The 18,559-nt window shown below is 38.6% G+C and overlaps 1 protein-coding gene across 5 annotated transcripts in view; it reads left to right on the forward strand.

Moving 5' to 3' along the window:
• The window catches only part of SHANK2 (SH3 and multiple ankyrin repeat domains 2), a 282,094-nt gene that overhangs the window by 114,307 nt on the left and 149,228 nt on the right, over positions 1-18,559 (forward strand). For all 5 annotated transcript variants that reach the window (XM_083862692.1, XM_083862695.1, XM_083862693.1 and 2 more), the window contains one exon: positions 4,856-4,969. In XM_083862692.1, the coding sequence (XP_083718818.1) occupies positions 4,856-4,969 (114 nt within the window). The remainder of the gene's footprint in view (positions 1-4,855; positions 4,970-18,559) is intronic.

Raw genomic sequence — 18,559 nt, forward strand, 5'->3', positions numbered from 1 at the left:
AATCTCCTGTATTTCAAAGAAGAAAACCTAGATGATTTTAACCTCAGGACACAAACCCAGAGTTCTTATATCAGCACAGGCTGGTTCAGCTGTTAATTTTTTTTAAAAATGGATTTCCAACTTCATGCTTTATTGTCATTCTGTTGATTTTTCTTTTTTTTTTTTTTTCCCTGCTGGTTGCAGAAAAGTTCTTTTTCCCCAGAACATGGTCTCTCATTCCCAATCCACAAGATTATTTATTTTCCCAATAAAGAAGAATGCAGTTTATCCAAGCACTAAAAATTGATTTAGATATTACAAAGACATTTTAGGTACATCCTGTAACAGCTGTAAAGACGTTGGCCTGAATTTGGCTTTAAATTTCCTTGACATTTTTGCAAATAAGGCTGCCTGGAATAATTCACTCCTGGGCATTTCAGGATCACAAGGAATTTAGAAATAGTAGTCACCATTATTTGTTGGGAAAAAATACTTTCATTTCTTGTTGGGGCACAGAGGGAGTTGTAATGTGGGAGGATACAAATTCTACATTCTTTTGATTAAAATTATTTTTATGGTATATTGAGTAATTAATCTCTTTGAGATTAGGGTGTTATATTAATATCAGTTACAATAGATACATTGCCAATAGATTTAAATTTGCAAGGGACAAAGAATTCTATGCTCTATTCTCATAATTCTTTATAATACTGTAAAATATTTGATATATATGGTTTTCTGGCAGAATCTCATTGATTTTAATTATAATGCTTTAAAGGCATTAAAATACAAGCTCCTGACTGCCTATCCATGTTTTCCTGTTACCCAATTGTTTGGTGCTTATCCAATTTTGTTTTGCAGTTTTGTTCATATAATTGGACACAACTCCTTTTTTGAACCACACTTTTTGTTGTGAAAAGATGTCCAGGATTCCTGATGTTACAAGAACCTTTATTTCCCTTTTACATCAGATTCCTTTTGTAATCCAGGTTGTGTGTGAAGAACCTCTGACCTGCTCTTGCCATAGCAACCACACCTTCTGATTTTACCAAAGGAAAAGGGAAAAACCACTGGAAATTAGAAAGCCTTATTATTAATTTTGGGAAAGTTATCCTTTGATTTACCATTGTTCTGTCCTTCAGCAGGGAAAACATTGATTAGAAAACCCCTTGCTGGTAACAAATTATCTGTTACAGTGAGTCTCTTAAACACTATTGGGAGAAGAAAGATAGAAATTGAGGCCTCATTCTAAAAAGAGCATTCATGGGTACAATAGATAAATTACATTTTTCTATTTATCATTTAAGTTCTCCACATTGGAGTGAGTGAAGTGTTGCCTGTTTTTTATAGATCTGTAGTTTATTATGGCCTTGGCTCCTGCTGCAGAATTTCCTATTAATGGCACCACATGAGGAGGATGAAGATCATTTCAAGGTTTTAGGGGATACAGAACCATGTAGAACTCAACTTCTGTGTTGGAATATGAACTTGTCCCCCATATCCCCAACCATTTGTCTGTCTCTGCACATCAGCTGAACTCAGGGCTGTCCCTTGTTTGCCTCTTGTGCCATCTTTGTGCCTGTTGCAGCTCCAGCAGGTTTTCCTTCTTCCTTCTTTTCCCAGAATGCTGAAGGCTGCCTGCATTCCAGCAGCACTCATTTCACCCTTCCACCTCTTTTCCATGGATGTTATGTCTTCAGGCAGGACTACACGTGTTTTTCCTTTGCTCTGGCTATTAGTGATGGCTGGTGCTCAATAATTCATGTAATAATGGGCTAAAGTGGATCTGGTTCTGCTCTGTAGGAATCCCTTTTCACTCTGCACTCACAGGCTTCCAAGGCAAATCTCTTTTCCCAAAAGTGTTGATTTGCATCAGCTGCTACTGCCACAAACACATGAAATCACTCCATGGGTTTGAAATACCCAACTTCCTCCTTACAGTGCCTCTGTCTTTCTGGAGCTGGAAATATCTGTGCAGTTTGGAGTGTCAGCGGATCTGACAGATTAATAAAATTCCAAATTCGGGAAAGTCTGTCTCAAAATTGAAGTGGTTTTTGTTCAGAGCATCTTGCCAGTTTGTGGAGTGAAACCAGGACTGAGATTAGTGCTGAAAACTTCCTTCAAATTAAAAGAAAAAAAAAAGGAAAAAAAAACCAAAAAAAAAACCAAAAAAAAAAGGCAGCTAATTACTGGCAATAGGACCCCTTCACCATCTCACATTTGGAAATTTCTTTTGGCTGGAGTCCTGCACTCTCTTTTATGACTGAAATTAAATCAACATGCAGTAGGATTCTACAATAATTCTGATATATGTCTATAGGTTACTAAGTTTTCCTGGTTCCTTATATCTAAGAAATGGATTCTTATGTGAGCAGAGGTTGCATTGTTAAAAAATGTGTTGGAAGCTGCTGAATTCCCCATTTATATTGGATGGATGATCAGGGAATGTTTTATGAAGCACTGAATTATCATATGGACAATGTGTGTTAGTTAATGTGCACAGGCTTTACACATTCTCAACAACACCTGGAATCCAGCAACATATTTTTTCATTAATTATGCCCTATGTTTATATCTTTTCAAAAAAGATATGCTAACCCTTTTCTTCTATTCAGCTCAATTTTCAGTGTAGAATTGTTGGTGTCATCCAAGTTCAGGGCCATCCTCCAGTATAACTCACTAGGTTTGTAGGAGTTACAGGTTGTAGGTTCCCTCATATATGTCAGAAAGGTGCTTGACAAATTGTGCATTTGAGAGCCATCCAGGTGTAGGATTTTTCCTTAATGGATGTTTCCTGGGAACTTAATGTGCAGTGGTGTGTAAATGTGCAGTTCATGGAATCTGTCTCTTGGAATATACCACATTAAAAGGCTTAAAAGTGACGTATTTATAAACATTTTGCTGTCAAATGTCTCTGTTAATAGATGACCATGCTCTGTAAGTGATACTACAAATAGCTTAGCGTTGCATTAATAAAAACCTTGGTAAACATTTACTTTCAAATGCAGTTTTACAAATCCTGATGTCTCAAAACAGACTGCTTTTACATTACCAAGAATTTTAGGGTTTTTAAACTTTTTTTTGGGCTCTGATTTATTTGATTTTCATTCTGCTAGTGCAAATGAAGTTCAGCCTCTGTGCCACTGAGTCACAGCAGCTGCACTGATCCCAAGTTCAATTGCAGCCAGGGTTTTAAAGTCTGGCAAGGTTTGAACAGCGCCAAAAGTGCTGTGATTGGAGACCATCAAAGCAGCTCTCCCTCCTGCACTGAAATACCCTGCAGAGGCAGTGTCCCAGGGGCTGGAATCCCTTAGCAGAGAGATAGGTTTAGGCTAATTAGCTTTGATTTTCAGCAGGGGCACTTGGGGCTGAGCTGGCACTCAGAGGATGGAGCTGGGCTGATTTTTGGGAAGCTCTGAGTGCCTGTGCTGTGTGTCTGATCCATATTCCCAATCAGCCTGGTTTTGTTGATATATCACCTTTATTTCAATATCAATGTACAACACCTTTCTAGCAGTACATTTATAGTCTTCTAATATATAGCAAAGGTACAGTGGTTTACAGAAACTTCTGTAATACTAATTTAAACACCATAGCAAGTATTTAGGGTCCTTCCATCACCATAATTCACCTCCAGTTGCTTACTAATAAAACTGTTGCTCTGCAGGCCTTTGTCACAATCCTTGCTGAGTCCTAGAATTAATATCAAGATAATTAGAAGTGCCAGATAAAAGCCTTTTCTCCTATTGACAAATCATTCTCCTCCATATTGTTGTTTCCTTCTATTCAGCAAAAAACTCATTGAAATGTTTCAAAAGGCATCTCCATTGTGGATCTCACCTCTGGGAGGTTCAAGTGTTTGCTGTGTATTCAAACTCTTAAATCATATTACTCAACCTACATTGCAAATTGCTGAAGCTACCCACTAAATCAAATAACATGTTTCCTTAGGAGGCAGAAAAAGCAGGAGATATCAATTTATGTATTATTAAAATCCATTTCAGTGTGGGTACTGTTTGACAATGAGTTCAGCACTTCATTTGAGCAGACAAGACAGTGGTTTTTTGGTAGTGGTATTACCATGTATTTATCTTTGTTTAATCCAGCAGTGAGAACACTGAAAATAGAAACAACTGTGTGAAGGCCAAGGAAACTTGTGGTAAAAAAGAATTTGGGGAATGGTTACAAAGACTGAGTAGGGATGGTCCTGCCTAGAGGTTACTCTGTGCCCATTTTGGGGGTGGCAGCATTAGTTATTGCAGAATGTTTGCTTGTTTTCAGTGATTACTGGGTGTGTAATGCAATAATTGTGTGTTTGTGTTGATAGCATAGGGTTAAAATGTTTCTAAAACTCATGGGAATTGTATACAATAGATACAGGGGAGGTGGAAAGAAAGGTTGGGCCTGGATAGGCCTGGGAAGGGAACCAAAACTACACAGGCCCTGGAAAGAAAGGTTAGGTTTTGTCTTTACTAGATCATGTACAGAAGAAACTGCACCTGCATAATCATCCTGATATGATTATTAAATGTAATGATTGTTTGGTACTTGAATGTGATTATTGTTTAAGAATCATGAGAAATTATATTTGGGGTGGCTGATGAAGACTACAAGAATTCCTGCTTGGATAAGATGAATATGTTCAATAGAACAATATGAGTTTAGTAATTAATATGTAGTTATATAACAAAAGGGTATAAAACCACGTCCATTTCAAATCCATGTTGGAGTCAGATTTGGGTCTGTACCCTGTACTGCTGATTCCCAGAGCTGATTCAATAAAAACACCTGCATATAACCATTCTGTGATTATGTTTTTCAACGCTGACAGTGTGAGGAGGCAAAGTGTAACTGTGCCTGTGTGTGCCCTGTTTAGTGCTGAGCATCGGAGAAGGCGGATTCTGGGAAGGCAGCACCCGCGGACACATCGGCTGGTTTCCTGCTGAGTGCGTGGAGGAAGTTCAGAGCAAACCAAATGAAAGCAAACCAGGTAATCACATCACACTCCTGTTGAACCCTAATGTGACAAATGCCACGTGTCTGTCCCAAGAGAGACATCAGGGCCTTTTGGGCACTGCTAGAAATGGGAGAGTTGGATAAAGCTGAGCTGCTGAGTTAAAAAATACAGGTGGGTTTATTGATTGGATTTTACTGTCCAAGCAAACACACTTTCTCATGAGGAACTACGCTGGGAAGTACCAAAGCTTTTACACAGAACTGTATTTTGTATAGGATTATGTTGGTTGTTTATTTTCCAAAGTGTGGGAGAATGTCTAATGAGACAATTAAATAAGGGAGGAAAAACTGGCCAGTCATCTCCCAATCTGAGGGAGTTGTACAATGCATTTAGCTCTTGTTCACAGCCCTGTTGCCCTTTTCCTGAATGCTAGAGGAGTCATCCTTTAATAGGATGTCCCATACCCATCCATACTGATGACAAAGGATATGGAATCCTCCTTTATCAGACACGTGTATTGCCACCAGGGACTTTAAGCAAGGAGCCTTTATAGTCCTGGTATAATAAAAAAAAGAGAAATTTACATTAAGGCAGGTTATTTTAAGAATTACCTACCATCTCATAATTTCTCTGCTTTTAAGAATTAAGATGTGAGGACATCATCCCTAATTAAAATCTCATTATAAATGAGTTCTGAGAATATAATTAATGTTCTCCAGGAGTGAATGTGGTTTGAAATCAGCTATTGATGTGTTTTTAGATCTCTGTTGTATTGATTAAGAACTTCTGGGATCACACAGATGATACACTAAAACTTATGCATGGTATAATTTATTTACAGATGTTCTTCTTTTATGCATGTCATTATAAAATGCAAGATATATATACATTTTTTTTCCCTGTTTTGAGAGGTTGTGCTTCCTTTTTTTATTTCACTTTTGAGAGGTGAAAAGAGGAGGAGGCAAAACTAGATCTAGTATTTGGAGAGAATAGATCCAGGTTCTGAGAACAGAGAGAGAACAGTTGTGTAGTTCTTCAAAGGACTTGAGACAAGTCAGAATTTATAGATGGAGGTGTATTAAACAAGAGGAAGATTGAGGCTGGAGTTGCCCAGTGTAGGAATGGTAACCCTGCATTAAATCTGAGCTGTCCATTTCTCTCCAAATCTGAAGAGAATTCTGAGGAGGGCATTAAGTGAAGTTCTAAAATGAGAAAGAAGTTTTGCATATTTTTAGTGATTTTGAAGAGAGAGTAACCCCAAACCTGTTTGTTACAAACCCTTAAAGACTTCATTGAGAATTACTTTAGGAGGTCAATTCAGTATGTGATGGGATTGTCTCAATAGATCGTGATTGTTTTTTGAGCAAGAATTTCTTTGATCATTCAAAGAAACGCAAAAATTAAGAAAAGAATTGTCATAAGAGCTCCAAAAGGATTAGTAAAACTGGAAGCAAGGAAAGAATACAAACGGAGGCATGTTACAAATTTTCTGACATGAAATTATGAAGACTTATGCCATGTGTCTGGCAAAGCACCAGACATTTACTGTAATTTACAACTATTGCCTTCTTTCTGATTGTTCTCCTGTTTGCTCATGGTACAGTGGGAATAATAATGTTAACATAGCTTAAGGCTTTGAATATGCCATTCTTCTTCTCTAAAAAGGATGAAAATGTAATTAAATAGGAACAAAAGGGACACATTTTCTCTGGCAGTGAACTTCTGCACTTCCATATTTTGCTGGGCTGTCTCAAAAAATGTCCTGCACCCAGAATGAGGTTCTGTGAGTAGTGTGATAGAGTTTGGAGTTGGGAAGGAAATGAAATATATGGAATGCACACTATGTGCCATATTATTATTGAAATACGGCGTGGAGTGAAAGCAGCTGATCACAGAATTGCTCTGTGCATTCCCTCTGCATAGGAAACAATGGGAATGAAAGGGGAAAGCTTTATAAGCAAAAATCAGCCAGTATTCCCTCTGAGTACAAATGCAGAAGTAATTTAGAAAAATGTGTTAGGCATGGTGAAATGATTAGAAATTAAATTAGGTCTGCTGGGATTGCTGAAAGAACATCAGCTGAGAAACATCACAAACTTGTGCCACTTGCAAGAATTTGCATCGTGGTCTTTGCAAAGCAGCAGAACTTCTTATGATAATGATTCAGAAAGTAGATCATTTCAATGTGGAGGAAATGAAGCTCAGACTCAGCCTTTTCCACACCAGCACCACAGCAACAGTTCTTTTCCCTCAACGAGATTTAGGAGCATTTCTTCCAGCAGCTTCCCTTTGCTATTAAGTTTGAACAATTGCGTTTAATAGAGGCTTGTCATTTGCACACCCTGAGAGAAGGGAAGAGGAATAGTTCTTGGAGAAAACAAACTCCAATTAAACACTCCAGGCCCAGTAAAACTGCTGGGCAGGTGTTTCATGTCAGGCTGATGTATAATCACCCTTCTAAGGAAAGTTCAATTTTTAGGGAACTTTATTGCAATCCCGACTGTTCTCTGGAAGTGGAACAACACCTGGTTCCTGTGCTCTCTTCAAAGATACTGTGCCAGCTTGGCAGGTTCTGTTTTCAAAAAAAAAAATCATACTGACTGGCATTAATTCTACATCCCTTCTTTAATCCTTCATTAGCTGAGACTTGTAGGAATTGCTCCATTATTTTGCTAGGGCTGATGCCAGGACTGTGGGCTCCTAATTATCCAGGTTGTTTCATTTGCCCTTTAATAGCACCAGCATAGGACCTGCTGCTTTCCAGTCTAAAGAAGTTCCCTTGACATTTTGAGATACAATGGAAGAAGAACAACAAAGAAAATCATTACTGTGGTTTGCTAAATCCTTTTGCCTGCTTTTAAAAAATGCTTGCAAACAAAAACTTTGTGCTATCTCATTTTAAAAAGTGTAGCCTTTGTAGCCAGTTTTTAACATTCTCCAGAATTATTCTGAGAGTAGAAGTATTGCCTCAGATGAGGTTGGCACATCATCTTGCATTTTACCTGCTCAAACACAGAATGCAAATGTCACGTATTTACTCTTTCTGCATTGACAGTTATCTTGTGTTATTCAGTAATGAGCCAATTCCATTCTGAAATCTCTTTCTATTCCAAAATATGTTAAAATATATATTTTTTTTTTTTTTGCTAAAATGTTCTGGGTGAGTTGAAAAAAGTTTCTCCTGCTTTAATTTAGATGTTTCTGTTTGCTTTCCTTCCATCATAAGGTATTACATGAACTTGAGAGACTTTCTACATAAATGCTTTCTATTACACTTGTGATTTTATGCTCCACATCCTTCAGAATTCAGGCCTATCTGATTGCCCACAACTGAGGTGAAGTATTCATTTTCAGGCAGGAACTTATCTTTAACTACACTCCAACTTTATCATGTATTATTCCTCCCTCCCTAAAGTGCCTGGAGAACTCCTAGATCTTACAGATGATACTCAAAGGAAGGCAGACTCAGCGTGTCTGAGTGGTTCTTGCTGTCTTTCAACTCTTGGCCTCCTCAGTGCACCTTTTCTTGAGTTCCAGCCTCATTTTTAATATTGCCTTAGGATGATTTTTCATTTTATAACCTCCTTTGTACCCTTTTCTATCCCGTGGCTGTGGGATACACCTTATTAGTAGCTGTAGGAATGCTGGGAGTTTATTTCATTCTGCCATCTGATGCGGGCACGTGGCTGCAGAGACCGTTAGTGCTGGGATTCTAGAAACTTGGATTTGGGGATTTTAATATATAGTAATGTGTGTGAGTCAAGATGGAGGATTTGGGGTGTTGTCTAAGTCCTTCTTCTTCACCTTCTTCTTCCCGGGTTTGGGTGGTTCTCTGTAACTGGGTGAGAAAGGTCTGCATTATGGGCCTTGGGTGGTCATTATTGGGTCAAAAGTATAAATAATACAGGTGTCACCTCGTTATTGGGTAATTATCTCTTAAATAACCTTGGAAAGAGTTAGAAACAGTCCATTTTACCTTCCTTTTCTAACTTGCTAGTTGCAGCTCACGGTTCCTGAGACTGTACATAGGTAAGAAACAATAAACATCCAAGTCCAAACAGGACTTCTGCATTTCCCGTGTCTTAATCCTGACCTCGGCAGAGACATAGAAACCAGAGCTGTACCACATCAGCAGTGCTCCCGAGCTCGTTTTTCCAGGGAAGGATCTGAGCTGTGCCAGTCCTGGGGGCTGTGGCACACAGTGTTTCACAGCCCTGGCAGGGCATATTCCTGGTCCTGCAGTGCTCATGGAGCTGTGCCCGTGCTGACCTCTAGTGTCACTGGAGCATCCTCTGCCAGGCCTCTGAACTGGCATTTCCCCTCCATGTGGCACAGAGGCACGGAATATCTGGGCAAGGAAAGACCTCAGGGAGCACCGAGACCACCCTGTCCGGCAGACTGAGTGCCATGTCCAGTCCTGTCCTGAGCACAGTGCCTGTGCTCTTGTGTGGTATCCCTTATTCCTGAGTTTCCAGCAACTTGAGAACACAGTGACAGATTATCCAGGAATAGCAGAGTTCCCTTGCAATTTATTTTTTACCTATGTAACCTTACATTTCTGCAGCAGAAGCTGCAGCAATCCTTATCCAGCATTCCCTCTCAATCCCAGAAGTTACAGAGCCAGTCCAAGCTGTGTTAATAAAACACATCCTTTTGCTGTTTCTGCAGCACAGAACTTTCTGTTTTCCACATTCTTAGTTTTTAACACCCTGTGCATTCAGTAAAACCAGATTTGTTCCTCATTTCCACCATCCCTTTTTTATAATTAGCACAACACCTTCCCAGGCAATCGAGTCAGCCAGGCTGCTAGAAATGGATTTGCCTTCCTGCAAAAAGGGAAGATGCTTTACTGGGGATTGAGAAGGTGACATCTGTACTGGCCTTCCAGAAGAACAGGAGCCTTGGTTTCCCAAATTTGCTGTCTGGACATAATAGATAGCCATATGTAAAACCAGTGCCTTAGCCCATATAATTGATTCTATGATCTCATGTTAAATACAGCAGTGGAGGGGGAGAAAAAACAGAAGACAAAAAACCTCTTCATCCAGCCTAAATGACCCAGCTTTTATAAATGACCCAGATTAGCAAAATCCTTTTTAACAATTTTCCCCTGATTTGTTATGAGCAGTTCTGGCTAATTTTTAGCTAGAAAGGCAACTGAAGAATAAATAGAAACATTGTGATGATTATTAGAACTCTGAAAAATTCTATGCACAAATAACTTTGGAAACCACTAGAAAGTGGATTTCAATGAGACAGAGGAGATGGTATCTCGCCAAATGAGCACCTCAAGGGTTTTGATAATGAGTTTATCAAATTCTCCTTCCACAAGATTTCACCTTGAGTAGAAGGTACCTCTGTAGCTGTGACAGAATTATTGTGCAACCTAAACTGTTTGGCATGAGCAGCAGCAGTTAAGGACAAAACATTGCTGCAGATGGAAGGACTAAATGGAGGAATATAAAATAAATTTATATATGTGAGGGAAAGACATTTTTGTTGGGAAAGTTAATCACAAACATTGTCATGGCAGTAGTGTAAGGAGCTAAGAAGTTGTGAGAGCTGGGAAACGTGTTCTGACTCAACAGTGCAGGCTGGACTCAATATGGCCAAGAGAACGTAAACCCAAATTAAAATCAAATTTAAAAGGCAAGGTCGCCTCAGATGTAGTGGAAAAAGTGTGCTGTGATGCAAAGGCAGACATTTCAAATGGGTTGAAAACTTGAGATATGACTATTACACCTTCATTATATATATAATTAATATATATATAATTAATATATATTAATATATTAATATATACATTAATATATCTTTGTAATCCCAGTCAGGCTCCTGAACGTGGAATCCCATGGTAACCTGTAGTAAAGCATCTCCTACACCCCCAGCAGGTGTTTCCAAATAGGGAAAGAGTTTCAGTTTAGCTTTACACATATTAGGAAGTTTACCGGGATTCTTCCATTCCCTCCTGAGAAGGATTGACTCAGTGCCAGCACAGGGGCATGGATTGGGCTCTGAGAGTGTAACTCAAACCCCCTTGGTGATCCTGTTGGCTGCAAGTCAGGTTATCCTTCCTGGAACAGTCCATATTTAGGAAGGAGCACTAAGGAAGTGAGAGGCTTTTTGGGGTGTCTTAGCAAGGTGCAAGAGGTTTTCTCAGGCACTTGTGTGCGGCTTTTCATTTGTTCTCTGTAACGTTTGTTATTTTGGTATTTTTACTTATTAAACCTTATGATTTACGAAACACCTTCGAGGAGCAGCCTCGCTCAAATTAATTGTAGCCACTTTTCTGCCAGGCTGGCCCTCAGAGTGTGGGTCAAACCCACGGTAACCCTGGTACCCAGAGCCCAGGCTGACAGATCAGACACTCTCAGTCAGTCCCCCTGCCATGGAGGATGTTGCCCAAAGCTCTGACCTCTGAAATATTCCTTCTTGCCTCCTATTGTGTTTTGCACAACCAACCACTTGGCTTCACAGGATTCTGAACAATTTCATCTTTTGAGGAGTGAATTTTCTGCCACATAATATTTCCCATGGATAAATCTGTCATTAAAAAAGGGAATGGATGTCAACTCTCAACACAGCGATGGTTCACAAAGATATTCTGTGTCTGATTTATGCTTTAGAAAGATCAGGAATATGCCATATACCATATTTTTGCTTAAACTGCATTCTCCTCCATCAATCAGTGGGAAAACTATACTGGAACAAAACAAAACAAAAAAAAAAAAAAAAGAGAGAGAGGAAAAAAAAAAAGAATCAATGCAAAGAGCTGGATGTGAGGTACTGGCAAACCAGCCCACAAAGCCCAGCTGACACAGGAGCTTGGTGCAGCAATAATCAACTAATTCTGACAACTCTCTATAGCTGAGGATGTAAATCAACCCCACTTTTTGGTCTCAAGTAATGGAAATTCAAAGAATGAACCTCAGCAAGTTTCTGCACTTTAGCTTTGCTGAGCGAGGCATTTGTGTTCCCAGTAATGATAAACAGCAGTTTGGGAAAAGGCTCTGAAATGAATCATCACTCAATAATAATGGGAATTGGGAGGCAGAGGTAACTGGGGAGCTGGTTTTATCTGCAGGCTGGCTATGGAAGGGAGCCATCTGCTTCCCACACAGCCTGCAGCCTGTCCTCTCTGGCCAAAGGTGCCTTCTCCCAGTCTTGATCTTCTGGGCAAGATGCAATAGAGATCTCCCACTCTAACGTGAGTGTTTGTTAGAAATCCATGGGAAGGTTGGGCCTACCAACCCATTTCCGAAATGATGGTACAGGTCTGGTTTGTAGGAAGAGTAAAATGAAAGATTCCATGCTAATAATTTCATCATTTGTCCAGGTTTTGAGGCCTGCAGAAAGACAAAACATCAAAAAATTATTCAAATTAAAAAAAAAAAAGAAAGAAAGTCAAGCCCATGTCTAGAGCTTGTAGAGAATGTAAGCCTGTCTGCATGCTTATCTCTGAATAAGTAATTTTTAATTCATAATATTTTACTGTCTGGGCTTCACAGCTGACATGTACTTCATCCCTTTCACTCCCATTTCCATGCTTGCTAAGAGCCACTTAGGAATAACTCTAATCAGCTGGAAAGGAGCAGCACAACTCTCCAAAGCATTGAAATAGGCTAAAAATAAATTGCATAGCAATATAAAATGAGAGTTACGTGGTAGGAAACTCAACATTTCCAGTGCATCTGGGATTGCTGCTGTGTGAAATTGGACATGCAGGTGGGGAGTTTTTCCTCTTCTGGTTCTTTTTCGCATTTTTTTCCCCCTCAAGAAATCATCTGTTGTACCACAGAGGATCAAAGAAGTGCAAACTCTGAGGGATGTCTCAAGAAAGGAGTTACTGTGATGGTTTATTCCTTTTACTTTCAGTGATGCATTCCCATTTTCTGTTCAAAATCACAGCCCGTGGAAGGTTTTCAAGTCTGAGAGCAGATAGAGACATCAGAGATGTCTAATGTTACAAATTACTGTAGAAGCACCAAAAAGTCGAAGCTATGAAGTGAATGATGTATGAAGTGATGGAGCCTCCTGTGGAATTTAAGGCCAATTATTGGTTTAAGAGAGAATACTTCAGTATGTGGCAGGATTTGAGCAGCCCTGTTCTGCAACATGCTAAAAACCTGGGAGTAATACCTAATTTTGTGATTCCCAGTTCTGATGGAAAATACTCATATAACATGTTTTTTTCAACCCATGAAAATCTGCTTTGAGCTACTCAAATTTTACCAAACCTGGCAGATCCTAATGACTGTTACTAGACAAGACTCTGTAGCTTTCACCTCCTGGAATTCTGGAGCATTTCAAATTTCATCAAAGAATATATATTTTAATGCCAACATCTCTATACTAATTGCTTTCTTTTGTTATGTTTTAAATTAGTGATACTTTGTAATATCTTACAAACCTATGATCAATAACAGTTGATCTTTTTGCTTTCTCTAAGTATCTTAAATAACAGTAGCAATAGCTTTTACTTTGATTTAACATCCATTTTTTTCTCCCTGAAATTCTGTTTAACCAAGATTCTCTGATGCACCTGTGTAAATATTATTTGTATCAGAACCTGACTTCTGTTGAAATCATTCTGGCTATCTATCAGGATTAAATAAAATGGAGTAATTAATCTAACTCATTACATTTAGCCTGAACTGACACTTTTAAAAGCAACTTTGGGGAAAAAAAAAAAAAAAAGGCAAGCCTTAGATCTGTATCTATTCCAAAAGTGTTGATCAGTCATCTTTTTGTGCTGTACTAAATGACACATTGGGGCTTTTTTTCCCTTCTGATTTTTAATGGCTCAGATAAAAGGCTTGACAACAGAGGCTGAAAACTCTTTGAAACACTCCCTAGTTACTTGAGATAAAATTCTTCTTAATTTAAGAAAGAGGATGGAGCGGCTGCTTAAAGTATGGCAGTACTGGAAGTGATCAGGACAATGATGCCTAAACAGAGCAACTGTCACATAATCCATATTCTGTTCTGAAATCAGCTCATTTTATTATGGGTCAGTACTAAAGGGGCACTCTGGGGTCAGAAATAGATTATTTGTCTTCAGGTAAAACAGACAGACCTGAGTGAATGTCCCCAACTGTGAACTCCCAAAATGGATTGAATTTTAAATGGCAGTGTAAGCTGGTTGTGTTATTTACACACAAAAGTGTGTTTGTGTTTGCAGCTGAGTTTGAAACTTGGGCTTTGCATTCTGAACTGAAATGGAAAGATTCCCATCAACTTTCTCCACCCTCCAGTCAGTCCACAAGGCACAAGCATAAAATATGGCTGTGGAAGTCAAGCTGATTTTTTGGGTGATTTACAAGCAAAAAGCACTTCAATTTTTTTTTTTTTTTTTTTTTTTTTTTTCTTATTTTTTTTCTTTTTTTGCCAAGAGTTCAACTCTAATTATCAACAATCACTGAGTCTTTTCTCCTTGCTTGCAGTAATGTTTTGCACACATCAAGAATTAGTTTAGTGCTGTCTAGAGAGACATTGGAAATAGTTCTTTATTTTGGCTGCTCTCCTGAAAATAATAAATGTAATTATATTGAATACACTGTACAATACATTAGTAATTTGAGCAAATGAAATATAACATATCTTTATCTCATATTTCTGGGAAGTTATAAAGCTATTTTTTAATGATATATTAACATATGCTAGTCAAGGCTTTAAAAAGAAGGAAACTAGTTACATTCCTGACTATAAATCCTTAGAGATGATACTTTTCCTTTCATTTTGCCAGGATCAAACCTCTCCTTTGGGTTGATCTCATAGGGGACTTTGAGGTCCTAGGCCACTTTTTGAAAGAAAATGCAAATATAGATGGGGAAAATCCAAGACACTTCCCCAAAAACCCCAAGTTTTCACGCTAAGATTTTATTATCCAAGGACAAGACACAGCTACATGCAGCAAACAAAAGACTGTCAGAAGAAATAATGCCAGAACTGGTTTAAGAAGCAGAGGATGTGTCTAATGTTACAGATTTTTGCAAAGAGCTTGCCCCAGAGCAGGACAAATTAAAGATTCTTCTTTCATTTTTAGAAAACAAATTTTAAGGGTGTAGTTTGTTTTCAGATGGACACTTGAACTCCTTATATTAGTCTTCCTCATTTGTTTTAATGTTTTGATTATAAATGAATTACCATTTTCAGGGTGAGCTGGTGAGGTATCACCTTTATTCTGGGCAGCAGGCGGACAGCTGAAAAAAGAAAATTATTATCTTCCTGCAAATGTCTTGTGCACTGGGGGCAAGGGCAGAGTCTGTAGGAAAACTGGGAGGTGGAAATGATTGTCAGAGGGGTGACACACCATTGCTCTGGTGGGCAATCCCACTTTTTGTGTTCTCAGAGCAGCCCAAAGTTCTCCTCTTTGTGTGTGTTTGTAGCTGTGCTTTTAATTCCACCACTAAGCTGGGGAATATATACATATTTTTAGTTTAGTTTGTGTGCAAAACTTTCTGTAAATTGCTCCTAAAATAGTGACTACAAGTCTGAGTAACCTTGAACCCAATTTTGTATTTAATCAGGCTCTGTCTGGGAAGAGAACTGTTAAATATTACTGAACTTCTCCTCATTAAACAGGTGTTGAGTTTATTAGCATATGTCTTATTAGCTGTCTAATAAATGCAGGTGATACTGATTATTTAATGAGAAGCTTCACCTCTACCAAGATGTTTTTAAGAATTCATTTTGATAGATGTTTTAGGGTTCAGTTCAGAAAATAAAAAATACTGAAGTTGAACTATAATGAGCTACACCATAATTCCTGGATTTGGAGATTCAGTGAGGTTTCACCCTGTTGATAGAGCTGGAAGACTGAAATGTATCATAAATATTCTTGTTCAAAAGTAAATCTTTAGAATTTTTTGAAGTCCTGACCTGACTTTGGAGGATGCTGCAACTCATGACATTTAAAAGTGAAGTGGAAATATTTAAGTTAATCAGCCAAACACTTCAGAAAGTTCTTGCAAGGCTGTTTTCATCCAATTTAAGATGTATTACTGAATCTTTTAAAAGTAAAAATCAGTAAATAGTTGCTTATCCTCCTTTTGGATTGACCTGAGTGTCAAATAAGGCAACATGTAAAATCTGCTACCAGATCTGCTCAAAATCAAAAGATATTAAGAATTTTCCTTGACAAACACTGTCCATTTTCTTAGGTTGTCCCATATGGAAACAATATTGATGAAGTATTTCTCATATGTCATTAAGCACATGCAATTTTGGAATTCTCCCAGTGTTTTCCAGCATAACTATAAACAGGGATAAATTTGAAGCTGTGGTGTTATTTATGAGGGACAAGCTTGGAAAAGCCTCCAGTACTCCAAGATGTTGGCAGAATAGAAGGAAAACAGTTGGCAGCAGGATCACAGGTACTGCCGTGCACACAGGGAACAGGATCTGGGCTTTCTAACAGGATTCACCCTGACAAGGATTTCCCCTTAATAATCCTCCTGTTTCAGATAGCTCAAACAGATTACTCGGGCACTGAAATGGGAAGGCTTAAAATCCCACTTATCCCTGATTGCTGGAATCTTGTTCTGGGGAGCATCTGGGAGAACAGCGGTTGTTTTGGGTTTTAAACCAGAACTTGCAGCTTAACTCTGAAAAAACCTTTTATGGTCCAGGCTCTGGAGGATGCAACCTGTCACTAAGTGGCAGATTTATGGTTTGACTTTCAGCTCTCATTTCAAAGCACAGAGAAACTCCACTAACCACAAGAACAGATAGTTCTGGATGGAAATCAATCAGCTTAAAGTGATTATTGCCTGAATATTACTGAATTCCCAGTCTGGCATGTCTACACCCAGCCCTACCCTCTGCTCAGGTCTGGCAGACACAGACTGGGATAACCAAGACTATTGGGTCACTAAAGGGCTGTGAGTGGCTGGAAAAGTAGTTTGAACTGCAGGTGTGAATTTAAATTGCCACAATCCCTGTCATTCTGATTTAATTTTTTTTTAATCCATTCTAACTTCATACCTTTAGATTATATTAGATTTGCCCATGTAGTCTCCTGTAGTCAAGCTTTAAAGTAAAGGATATTTGCACCTATGTCACTTGAAGGAGCATGAAAATAAGAAACCCATTTCACCTCACCCCTAAAAAACATAAAGAGTGGCTTTAATGTTTTCCCAAACACATATGAAGAATTATGATTTAACATTATTGCCATTCATAAATGTGAGAGGCCAATGAATTCTGAAAACTAGTTGTTTTTCTGGAGGTAAACTGCATTTTTCTTGAAATGTGGCTGATACAAAGCATTAGGACACCTGAAAATTGCATCATTGCTGATAAAAGATATTTTACAGCTTTAGTTTTAAATCTATGCTGTTTATAAAGTAGTTTGGGCTTGTTTGTATTATTTTGAGGAAAGTCTTTATCTTGCAAAGATACATTTTAAATGTTTTTTTCTGAATGCTGCACTGTGTATTGTGTCTTTCCCTCCTATGATGTGTGTAAAGACCATATATATTTCAAGCACTCATTTTTGATGCCCTAAATCAGGTTTTGCCTGGTTTTGCAATACTTGTTTTGCTTACATGATCAGACTTTCATGGGAATATGAAAACACCGGTGATTTGTATTGACTTTTCTCTTCCTTGTTGGTTTTTCTTGTAGTTTTCTTGCTGAGCTATTCTAAAGTAAAAAAAAAAAAAAAAAAAAAAAAAAAAAAAAGTCCAAAGATACCCTATAGACCATCTTCCAAATGTGCATAATACATGACCTGATGCTTAATGTTTTTCAGCATCTTGGAAGCAAGAACGTATTCTGAATTTTTATTCTGTGCATTTGATGAGCTATCTAATGGTTTGAGGGCAATATTTAAGTCAGGGTTTCTTGAAGTTAATATATTGTATTACACAAATCAATTCATTCCATTAGTATCCTAAAATCTGAAGCATCTGTTTGGGAGCTCAATAAATTGGACTGTTCTGGTATCTTTATCTGGGATATCAATATTCAAAAGCCTCCCTACATCCTGAACGTGCTGATTGCACCTTTTTCCTTACAGAAAATCAATTACCCTGCTCTACAGTAGCAGAATTTTAAATAGATACAATCCAAACTTGAATTTCACTCTCTGATTTGACTTCTGGATGCTCCGTGTGTGTGTGCAGCTCTTCTGTGGCCCTTGTTTAAATTCAGGATAAGGTCACCAGTGTGCACCTGATACTGTGCAAAAGCTTTTCATTATACTTTTAAACAGCCTGATATCATCAAGGGTGGGAGGGCTTTGAAGGAGTTTCTCTTGGCTGTCACACTGAACTCAAGTTTTCCAAGGAGCCGTCCATAGTGAGTTTTTTTCTTTGACTTAGTCCCACATTCCTGGCTCACCAAAATTTGGGATTAGCGTCCTTCTCTCTCAGCCTGTGTTCTGAGTGCTCTGATCCTGCAGGCTGCCATCCAAAAATTACTTTTTTTCCAAGCAAAGTCAAAATCACCATGTGTGTGGGTAGCAAGAGCAGACAGGACCTTTCCTGGCTGGGAAATGGTGGGGAACAGGGAATGAAAAGCCGCAGCCTTGTGCAGTTTGTGGATGCACAGAGGACAAGAGGCTGCCAGGAACGTTCCCTGAGACAGAAGCTCCGTTCCGGATGGAGCCATTAGAGCACG

The sequence above is a fragment of the Zosterops lateralis genome (assembly GCF_965231275.1).
Source record: "Zosterops lateralis genome assembly, chromosome: 6".
NCBI lineage: Eukaryota > Metazoa > Chordata > Aves > Passeriformes > Zosteropidae > Zosterops > Zosterops lateralis.